At 44.3% G+C, this 12206-nt stretch overlaps 1 protein-coding gene across 2 annotated transcripts in view; it reads right to left on the bottom strand.

The window, feature by feature from the left end:
- The window catches only part of ACAD8 (acyl-CoA dehydrogenase family member 8), a 72680-nt gene that overhangs the window by 33878 nt on the left and 26596 nt on the right, over positions 1-12206 (bottom strand). For both annotated transcript variants that reach the window (XM_082273134.1, XM_082273135.1), the window contains exon 3: positions 2479-2648. In XM_082273134.1, the coding sequence (XP_082129260.1) occupies positions 2479-2648 (170 nt within the window). The remainder of the gene's footprint in view (positions 1-2478; positions 2649-12206) is intronic.

Here is a 12206-nt window from a genome sequence, read left to right as displayed (position 1 = left end):
CAGGCGGAACTGGCGTGGGTTGTCGAACCGGACTGGCCGGATTTTTGCTTACCCGCCCACGGCTTCTTCTGGGAGCCCTGGCCCTTGAAGGGCTTGCCCTTGGATTGTGACCGAAAGGCACGAAAGGACCCCTGGGAGGGCCTAAACGAGGGATTCCGTTTGCCACGGAAAGATTTGTGATTGGGATTCTGGGGTAAGAGAGTACTCTTGCCCCCAGTAACACCCTTAATCAGAGTATCCAAAGCCTCCCCAAAAAGGCGAGATCCCAGGTAGGGAAAATCCGCCGTCTTGCGAGAAGATTGGTCCACCGACCAATTCTTCAGCCATATCAGGCGACGGTTGAGCACCGCCACGCCAGACAGGCGTGCAGCCAAAGGAGCTAAATTCAAGTCCGAATCACACAAGTACATGACGCCTTGATGGATTTGATCCACCATGGCCAATGTGGTAGGCGGAGCCGAATCAGCCACCAGGGTGCGCCTGAGCACCTTCGTCCAATCGGCAACCGCCTGGGCCGCCATAACCGAAGCAAAAATAGGTTTTAGCATAGAACCAGCAACCATATAGGCATGACGGGCAAGAGACTCCAACCTCCTGTCCGTAGGGTCCCGGAAAACCGGGGTATCCTCAGAAGGAATTGCAGTAGCTTTGTTTAACACGGCTAACGCTCGTCGGTGGATGGCGCAAATGGATAAAGCAGTTTAAACTTATTCGGCACTGTAAAGGGCTTCTTTAAATTGCGCCACCGCTCATTAACCGTATGGTGAAATTCAGCAGGGCAGGGAAAAACCTGCGCTGATTTGCGGGTCCTTTGCGTCCCAAAGGAGGACACCCTAGCAGGAGGAGTGGGCTCATCCTCCAAGTGCAAAGTATCCTTAATGGAGGCGATCAGCTCATCCATGAGTGCAAGCTCTTCAGGCGAGCCAGGGGGAGAAGCATCAACCCCCTCCACCTCCGCCTCCCCCTCAGACCCCATGAGGTCCAGAGATGAGCGAGACCCTGAGAAGGGCACGCCAGCCACAGCGCCCTCTGAATCAGAGGAAATGGATAACCTGGCCCTTTTTGCGGATCGTTCAGCCATCAGCATATGCACCTGAGACACCAATGACGCCACTACCGTGGCCAGATCAGCCCCCTCGGGGGGTGCAGCAGCCCCCTGGCCCCCCACCAGGGCGGGGGGAAACTTGCTATCCTGAGAATCCATGCCCACAGCAATGAAAGGAAAAAAGGGTACTGTCCCTTTAACACCACGGCGAGCGCAGCCCACCGTACACTACTGTATGCACCGATCCCGCAGGGATAGAGAACACTGAGCAAGGAATGACAGGACAATGAAGGAAAAACCTGGAGAGCTCACAAACAGGCTGCTGCCACCGATCGCTGTCCCAGAGAAAGAGGAAGTGATGCAATAACCGGCTGACTATTATAGCCTATGAAGGCTCCGCAAAAATGGCCGCTCGGCTGAGGGATCGAGGCTACAAGAAAATGGCGCCGACATGTGCTCGAAAGAGCGCGGCCCGCCAAAATGGCGGCGATTGGCGCCAAAAACACACCGCTGTATAGGGACAGGGCCGTCCACAGCAATTTCTGCAAAAAAATGGCGGGCCGCAATAGCGGTCGCCGCTCAGGCATGTCTGTCCAATCTGCCCCACAGAATTAACAGCAGAGCGGGAGGGCCCCCCCCCCCCCTCGCAGCCCACAAAGGCATGCATCCACACAGGAAATCTGACAGGGAGCCCGCATAGCACACAGACATGGGGGTACACACAGCCACAGACTGACACCCACACAGATGGTCCCCACACAGAAGGTGCTTACCGTACCGGATGGCGTGGGGAGCCGTCTCAAGCGACAAACCACTATCAGGATGACAGGGAGTGCCGCAGCCAGGACGCAGTGGAGTGCAGCACAAGACCGCAGAATGGCGTCCAGTGAGGTAGCCACCTCACAGGCAGCATCCCTGCATCGAACAGGGATGGGTCGTTCATGGCGCCAGGGCGAACCATAGCTGAACGCTCGATGGCAGGCTGGGGATCCATCTGGCCCTCAGCCCTGGGATCCAGGGCGAACAGTCCGAGACCCAGCTCCGCATGATCATCTTCATCCTGAAGATCCCTAAACTAAAGCTGACAAAATAACAGCTAGTAAAGAAAAGAAAAAACACTTGAAATAAAATCAAAAAAAGGGTAGAAGGCTGAGACTGAAGCCCCAGCACAGGAAAGCCTGCTACTCCTAAGCTAGGTAAGATCAAACTGAGTTGGGAATGCTGGTGCAGGGAGGTATTGACTGAGGGGACAGCCCCTAGGGGTGTGTCTATGCTAAAAGCTTTTGTTATTAACAAATCTTGTGCCTAGCTACTCCTGCGGAGCAAAGGTCAATACCCATTGGTGAAGACTTGGGAAGGGGCGGCGACTGTCGGAGGACGTAAGAGAAAAAAGGATTTTTTATAAATGAACAGCAGAAACCAAGCATACGTACTTGTGGATGCTCATGTATGCTGTAGTGCTGACACAGCCAGTAGACAGGGCCTCAAAAATGACAGAAGTGTCCAAACGTGACAGTCCTGACCCACCAACATCAGGACTGGTGTAGATCCCACCGAAGCCAAGCTGCGCCGCCTTCTGCATTGTTTCCACTGGGAAAATTTCCTGAATTGAGAGGAAACAAATGTTATTGTTATCTAGGATTAGTGTTCAGTATAGGAGAAAAGACATTTGATGGCTGTTTGTCAGCAATGCCTTCACTTTCTATTTCTATTGATTTAGTTGTTTAACAAAAGAGACCTAATCAGTCTGGCCAGGGACATAAATCCGCAGCAATGGCTCCTGCTGCTGTTGTTGAACCAATGAGGAGCAAGAGAGCCAGAGACAGCCTCACTGGATGGAGATCAGGCTTAGGTATGTATTTAGCAGGGGCTGTGGGGGATCTGCATGAAGAAGGTTTGAAGGTTTACCTGACTGCTAGAGATGGACTCGGGCGTCTACTGGATCCCACCTGCCCGATCCCGCCAGGAAGCCGTCACTGCACACAGCTAATCACAGGCCGCGAGACATCTCCTTATCTGTGCAGCTGCGAATCAGGAAATGTCTCACTGCCTGTGATTAGCTGTGTGCACTCCAGTGTTAATTTCGACGACTAAAACTTTTTCGTCAACTAAATTATCACAGTTTTAGTCGACTAAAATACGACTAAAACTAAAATGGCATTTTAGTCAAAAGACTATAACTAAAACTAAATAAAAAATTGACATCAAAAATAACACTCCTCTGCTGGCCATTTCTATATCGGCAACACAATTCCATCCAGAGCATGTAATAATAGCACATTAAAGTTTAAACATGTATTGCACCACCGCATACGCATAAGTAAGGAGCATCTACTAAGCTGCTGAAAACTAAACAATTAAGAAAAAGGCTTTTCTTATATTTTTCCCTAATATTTAATGTTGGTAATATATTCAGGTAATATGTGCAATGACATTACAGCCAATGGAGTTTACAGCAGTGTTAATTTCGTCAACAAAAACGTTTTCGTCACCGCTTTCGTCACCGGCATTTTTCAACTGACGAAAACGAGACGCAAAGTATAGCACAATTTCGTCCAATGACGACAACTATGACGAAAATCAAATCCGTTTTCGTTAAGAAAAACTAAAACGAGAATGTGAGGCAGGGACGTTTACCCAACTTCCGGTTTTCACGGAGCTCCGCCTGTGTGGCGTCTGGCATGGCATGCCCCGTGACGTCCGACAGGAGGAGTGGACTACTACAAGAGAGTCGATTCGAGACCAGTCACCTGACCTCACCAGAGCACTGCAGCTGCAGAACTACAGCCAGACGCTCCAGGCCCGACTCATCACACGGCACTGGCACCCGGCCACCACCACATCCAGAGCAGAGCACCCACTGTGAGTTAACAGCCAGGCCAGCTATTACTGCCTCCCTGAGTCCCCTCAGACCACTCACCAGTCACCACTGGCATCCGATTCGGCCATCCATCCAGGACTATGTGCGTGCATATAGGCCACTGAGGCCCGCCCGGCCCATCCTGTTCAACAACTTCAGTTCAGTCAGACCAGAGACCACCCTTAAACCTGAGACCCCTATCCAGCACTCTGAGCAGCACTGTGTGCACTCACTGCACTGACTGCAGGCAGAATTACAGGCCTCCTCTCTGACCTGACCATGACCATTTAGATGACTAAAATGAGTTTTAGTCAACTAAAATGTAGGACGTTTTAGTCGACTAAAATGTAAGATGTTTTAGTCGACTAAAATGTACTGGAGTTTTAGTCGACTAAATACGACTAAAACAAAAATACTTGCAGAAGACTAAAATGGGACTAAAACTAAAATGCCATTTTAGTCCTAAGAAGAAGACTAAAACTAAATTGAAATTTGCTGCCAAAATTAACACTGATGCACTTCCTAGCGGGATCGGGCAGGTGGGATCCCGAACACGCCCGAGCCCATTCCTACTGGGAGAGAAGATGGCTGAAAAGTTGGAAAAAAAAGGAGCGAACATTTTGAAAAAAAAAAACCCCACTTTTTTCTTAGTTTATATTATAAAATTTTGCCAATAAGTAATTTTTCCTCATAAATTTGGGCCAAACTTTATACTGCTGAATATCTTTGCTAAAATTAGCCCAAATTAGTGTATATTATTACTGATGGCGGTACTATGCGACAGGTCACTGATGGCGGCCTGTGTGACAGATCCAGATGTGGTGTCAGGTTATCGATATATGAAAATATTAAATGATGAAATATACTTGCGACACTTACACTGACCTCAGCCTGACACATCAACCTCTGTAAAAAAAAAAAAAAAAAAAACTGGCCACACACACACAATAGTATTGACCAAACCTTCAACAGTGCAAATTCAGACAGGTTTGTGTAATTAGTCAGAGACAATTGGCCATACAAAAACGTCCCCAATTCTCAAGGTTTTGTACAAAGAAAGGTGATAAAAACCTGAAAATCAAAGTTTGAAGAAGAAACTTATTCAACAGAAGAAACAAAGCAATAGACGGTCCCCATTGTTCTAGGGTGAAAACTAACTCTTCTTAAGACGCAATAGTATTGACTCAGCTGAATACATAAGCCTCTTCAACAAAATGGTGACTAGGATGTGTACATCTGTGTATGTAGATATGTTTATATATATATATATATATATATATATGTATACACATGTATGTATATATGTGCGTGTAGGTGTGTAGGTATATGCATGTATATGTGTATGGTACATATGTACATGTGCGTGTGTGGATATGTGTGTGTATATGTATGGGTATGTGTGTACACGCACGTGTATTAATATATCTGTGTGTGTATGTGCATGTGTGTGTGTATCCAGTTATCACCATATATTGAACTTTGTTGTTATATGTAGGGGATAGTGTTTCACTAGAATAATTCATCAATAGAGATGGCTCACCCACCAAATCACAAATAATGCTCAATGATGATATAAACTACACTAGCATGAGATATCCCTATAAATCTCTTGTACTTAAAGAATATTACACAAGGATTATGGAATTATTCCTACAGGAAATGAATACAGCTATTAATAATGACACTACCAGCAGAAAACATAATCTTGAATCAAAATATTGAAATGTTATAAAAAGCAGAAATCACCAAATCCCCAAAAATATAATTCATATATGGTTTATAGCAACTCCCACATCACATTATAGGACAATCCCATTTGCAATGATGCAACTAACTGTTAACCAATGGGCAGGTGACAATCGACTAGTCACTGCCCACTTCTGAAAACCACCACTGAAGAAACAGTCAATATTGGTTGGGGAGTGGTCATTTCAATCAATAGTTTCTGATCATATAAATAAGGACCCCGGGAAAAACAAGGGACTCTGAAAAAAAAAAAAATCCTAAAAAACACGCCTAAGGAAGGACACAGGAAAAGACTGCTGCCATTTTGACCACTGCCCATTGGCTGATCTCCTGCTGAGAGACGAACTACTTTACTTTGAACATTTTCCTTGGAAGGAGTGGTGAGAGATAGACTTAATAATTTAACCCATTTACTCCCAAGATAATAGGAATTGTATGACATTGTCTGAAATTATACATATATGGTCATTTACATCGGGTAGAGCAACTCTATATGTTAATTTTTCTTTTCACTGAATCAATTGATTTTATGAATTTCAAGTGTTTGTCTAGAGTTAAGGCTGAATTTAAGTGTGTTGGGTATAATAGGGTGTGACTCTTTAAGATAAGTTCCTTTCTTTCCTACGGCCGCGGAAAGTGAGAAACTGCCTTAAGAGTGGTCAGGCATTTTGTTTTTAATATTTTAATTCACAGTTCATTTTACTTTTATCGGGTTATATTTAATTCTGTGTCTGGTTTAAAAAAAAAAAATTTAATTCTAATCACATTGTATCTGTGCAACGTATTTTGATATTGTGTGTGGAATATTAATCACCAGTAAATTTAGTTTTGTATGTAAATATATAATTATACTCGTATCTTAATAAATTATATTTATTAATTTAATTGGGAGATATTTATATATTGGTAAGAATTCACCGTAAGCGCCAAGGGCTCAGGAAAATTGTTGTGGTATATTATTGGAGGTCTGAACAAAATTGATTGGGTTTTTCTTAGTTATTAAATTATTTGCCGTAATCGGCTGGAGGCACTGCGTCATAATTTTATTGATAGTTCAGACATCGCCTTTTAGTAATAAATTAAAAATAGTCAAATTTTATACCAAAACGCACAACATATTAATTGGAGGCACGTGCTGAGATCGCTTATAAGGAAATCTTACCATATAACAAAACATACTGGTGATTGTCCACATACATTGTCAAAAATATCTATTGTCCTAGCATGGCAGGAAATCACAGTGAATCAAGTCCATCTAGGCACAGCCAGGAAGGTGAAACCATCCCAACAATGGCCACTACCCCCGCTAAAGATACTGATAAAAATCGAGAAACATTACATAAATTTGTTGATTATGGAATAGTTGAACACCTTCGTAGAAGATTAAACATAGGATGCAGTTTAGACAAGTATGTCAAGGATGAAAAAGAGCAAGCTCAGAGTTTAACTGATAATTTGTTTATTGAAGGCGGCCGGGTTTACCAACTTATAAGGGCCTATGCTAATGAGAAGGACACGAAGGTCCAAGATCGTCTCATTATGAAAACATGGCCTACTCTGTGGTTTTTGTGTAATGAATTTATCACACAAATGCCCGCCCTAAAGAAAGAATTATTGGAAACCCGCTCCCTCTTGATAAACAAAAACCAAGACATAGGATCCCTTTTAGAAAAACTCCAATGGGCTGAGACTAGAATTAACCAATCTAAGGGAATTGAGGAGGAATTACTTATCCAGGTTCAAAATAGTAAAACCCTATATGAGGAAACCCGTGTCCAATTTAGGAAGCTAAAAGAAAAATATCAAACACTTAAACAAGAAATAGAATCTTATAGACAAGAAAAAGAAACCCCTAAGAAACATAACTCTATTACTGAGGATGAAACAAACAACGCAGAAATTGAGATTCTAAGATCAGAGCAGAAAGTATTGGAGAAACGGATAGGAGATTTAACATCCATGATAAATCACGAATTAATGCATCTGGGTGATAATCGTGAACAGGAAATAAAAAGAGGGGGATCTCCATATCAGCGGGAGAGACAGGTAAGGTATAGCCAATCAGAGTCTGAGTATGGGTCACCCCCTAGGCTTCAAAGGTACTCCCCAGAGTATACAGATGAGGAAATGGATAGGGCTTCATATAAACAGGAAAGGAGGCCCAGGGTCCTTTTTAAAAGATATGACACCCCCAAAATCATCCGATTTTTAAAAGAAACTGTTCCTGTCTTTTCTAAGAAAGGATCCCCCGCCATCACTGACCATCTAGGAACATACGAACGTACCTTAGAAATCTTAGGCATTGAGGACGATCGTACAAAAATTGATTTGCTACCTTGGGTATTTGAAAGTAAAAACAGACAATTCTTTGATTCGTTAAAAACCCTGTATGGTCAGTCGTGGAAGGAGGTTAAACATAGGTGTCAAATGGAGTTTGGACCATATAAAACTACAACGTCTGCCAAGGCTGCGGCCTATAATCTAAAATGTGGTCATAATCAGAGCCCTACAGAGTTTCTGGCATTACTGAAAAATGCCTATTTTCTGGCTGAAAAGGATCCCAATCCTGATCAGTCTGAATTCAAGACCTTATTTTATGAAGCATTACCTGCTTATATAAAATTAGGTCTTGCACAAGACTTTAGGAAAGGACGCTCCCTGGATTGGTTAGTAAGGGAGAGTGACTACCTTTTCTCAATCCAACAGTCCAGTGAAAGTGGGGTAAAAAGAGAGGCCCAGCAGAACCCTAAAATAGTAGCGGCCACTACCATGCCCCCTCAACCTTCGGGTGAACAGACAGAGAGAAAATCTTATGCAGAGGCAGTCCGAGATGGAAGGCCCAGTAGACCTCCCGGAGTCGCACCACGACTCCAGCCAACGGTGAGGGACAGACAGAGGCCACGTGGGTACAGTAGTGAAAGTGAAAGGGGTCCACAACACAGAAAGGGCAAGAGGGAATATTCCCAGGGGTTCCAACCTGATTTCAATCGAGACTCCAATTTCAATAGGGATCCCGATTTTAATAGGTACCCCCCCTTTGACAGAAACTCCAATTTTAATAGATACTCCAACTTTCACAGAGACCCCAATTTCCATGGGTATCCCAGATTCCAAAGAAACCCCAACTTCCGTAGATACAACAGATTTGGCAGAAACCCCAACTTTAACCAGGACCCAAACTTCATGAGAAACCCTAATATTATTGAGAACCACAATGACCATAGGTCGCCTCCTGACCAGGAACGAGAGGGAGCACCCCGGATTGGTGCAGTTCCCCAAGTTCCCCAAGGTCAAGGAGAAATACAGGGACCTCCGAGAGAGAGTTCCCAGCATCGGGGCCTGAGGAGTGGTTATGAGTCTGAGACATCTACCCAGTCCCATCCGGAACGTAATAGGGTCAGACAAAATAGGGCAACGTACCAAAATACCCTCAACCAACGTATAGGACAAATTGAGGAGCAGGTGAATCAAATGGTCGGACAAATGACACAATTCATGAACACCCAATCTAACAACCCATCTTTTTTAGGGGCAACTCCTGTGACCAACCAAAGGTCACAGAATGCATAGACCTCCCCCCGATAGGCCCAGAGGGGATAACACTGTATGCAGCAAAAGGGGGCGCATGCTCTACCCCTGATGTGCCCACAATTGAGAAACATAGTCATAGGGCCAGGGAGGATCAAATGTTGGTTGTTAATTCCCCTCCTGCCTTGCAGTGTTCACTTAACCCCTCTAACCTAGCCGAGCCATTGGGGATAGTCATAAATGACCAGTCTGACGGAGCGCACCCCACTCATTGCGCTTCCGTCTTGAGGAAGTCCAACAGGCAAACCAGAAGGAATAATAAGCGCACAGAATCTGTGACGTGTGGTGAGATCAATGCTGATTGTAAATTATTGACAGGTTCCCAGATCTTCAACCATGCCAATTTCATGTGTGAGTTGAACGAATCTGATGGGAGATATTTCACTACGGTGAAAATACAGGATGCCAGTGATCACCCAATTTTAGGCCTAATTGACACTGGGTCCCAAGCCACAATCCTGTCAGAGGAACATTTTAATCGAGTAACAAACTCAATGCCCAAGAAACCAAAACTTAGGAGCTTTGATTGTTCCCTGGTAGGGGTAGGTGGAGAACCACTAGAAGTTAGGGGTACTGCCTGGCTTAAACTTAAATTAGGTAATAAGGAACTTAGGCACCCTGTTATTATTGCCACTCTCCCACACCATCACATGATCATTGGAATAGACCTTCTTAAAAGGCTCAACACTATTGTTGATTGTGTGAACAAGGTATTGTGGTCCCAAGTCAATACACCAATTAAATATGAGAGACTTCAGACTCCCCATTCCCGGCAACACTGCCACCTGGTGGAAGAAAGGCCTGGTTCCCTGGAAGTTCATTTCAGAAATAGTCAATTACCTGATGTAACAGTCATCCAACCTGACCACAAAAGCCTTGAAGTGGGAGGAGATGACCATGTGTTTAAAATCCCCTGTGATAAAATAAAAGAGATCTCCCTCCTAGATAATGTACTGACCATGTCTTTCCATCAGGAGAATAAAATTAGGAAAGGGGGAAACCACGCTCAGTTCCTAACAGGAGTGGAAAGGGTTAGCAGTGATCTATTTATCCCTATCCAGATAAATGGTCTTAGTAGGTCAAAATATGCCAAACTTGATTTAAAGCAAGAGCATAGCTTTGTGAGCCATGGGCTCTTAAAACATATGACTGAGATAGAAATGATCCATTTATCCACTCCTCAACGTCATTGGATTTCAGACGCCATTGATGATTCGGAGGATTATAATTCCATTGCTAGATGCCTGTTAAACATTACCATAGGTAATAAGACAACCACTCACGTGTTCATAGTCTTGGACAATCCCCAAAACCAAATATATATCGGCAACGACTTACTGCATCGGTTTGCCACTCAAGTCGACTTAATCAATGACTGTTTATGGAGTCGACTAAAGGGGGTCCCTGAGGGATACCAGGATGTAAATTTAGCCCTGAAATTCCAACAGCAGATGCCTTATGCTGTTGAGGTTCAGGTAGCCCAAGAAATTATCGTGCCCAAAGGCAGAAATAATTTTGTACTCCCCGTAAAAATAAAAAGGGGACAAAGATTAAAAGGGTCAGATGCGCTAGTATGCATATCCCAGAGAATGCAGGGGGAAGGACTAAAAATTACCCACACGCCTCTGATCAACACGCATCAATCCCCTATATACATCTACATACACAACCTCTCAAATCAGGACCTTAGCCTACCCAAGGACACCATTATCGGTCTTGCGGTAGAAACGGGGTATTACACATTTGGGGTCACTAACCAAGTGATTGGACTCATACCTGAGGAATATTTATCTGAGGAGCAATTAGTTGAACAATCGTTCAATTCTTTACCCGAAGGTATGTTCACCATTGAGTCCATTTATCCCTTTGATTCTAAGGATGGTACCTGTAGAATTGAAGAGACATCCCTTGTCTTTGATCAACCGATTAAAGAACAAGAGTGCCCCAAAGGACATGAATGGGAGGAAAGTGCCCGATATACACCTAGTGATTTAACCACCAGACTTGAAGAGGCATATGAGATAGGGCAGCCTGAAAGCTTTCCTGGATTCAAAGAGATAGTTGAAGAGATAATAGCACTAGCAGATGCATGCTCCAATGATCTCGAGCGACAATTGCTCCGCGAACTCCTCTTTGAATTCCAGGAGATCTTTGCCAAGGATTCTTACGATTGTGGGAGTACCGAACTCCACTTCGCCAGAATCCAGACTGACCCAAAGGCCCCACCAGTGTTCGTCAAACAATATAGACTTCCTTTGGCCTCCTATGAGTCTCTAGCCGAGATTATTAGGAAGCTAAATGAACGGGGTATAATTAGGCCCATCCACAGCTCCTATAATCACCCCATCCTGGGTGTTTTGAAACCCAATGGACAGTGGCGCTTGTGCGCTGACCTCCGACAACTAAACAAGCGTGTTTACATGTCAGGATGGCCTGTACCATACATAGACCAGTGTCTTGCCCAACTCCAAGGGTCCCAGGTATTCACAGCCCTTGATTGTGCCCAAGGTTACTGGACCATTAAAGTCAGTGAAGAAGACCAGTATAAACTAGCTTTCAGTTTTGGGAACCAGCAGTTCTGTTGGGTTCGTATGCCTTTTGGGTTTATCAATTCTGGCCATGAATTCGCTGTGTTTATGCATAAGGCTATGCCAGATGCCCTAGAGCGAGGAACACTGGCGTATGTTGATGACATCCTAATCAAGAGTACTGACATGACCAAACACCTTACAGAACTGCGACATGTCCTAGGCCAGTTAAGATCAGCCGGGGCGAAATTGTCTCTACAAAAAGCCCAGTGGTGTCGCACACGTGTAAATTTCTTAGGCCATGAAGTTACTTCGGAAGGTCTAAATCCCCAAAAGAAAAAGGTTGAGGCTGTGCTAAACTGTAAGGTCCCTACTAATCTGAAAGAGTTGAGATCGTTTCTAGGGATGGTAAACTATTCCCGTAAGTTCATTGACAACT

This window comes from Pelophylax lessonae (genome assembly GCF_965119305.1).
Source record: "Pelophylax lessonae genome assembly, chromosome: 12".
Lineage (NCBI taxonomy): Eukaryota > Metazoa > Chordata > Amphibia > Anura > Ranidae > Pelophylax > Pelophylax lessonae.
The sequence above is the reverse complement of the archived record's forward strand: the minus strand, read 5'-3'. Positions and strand labels throughout refer to the sequence as shown.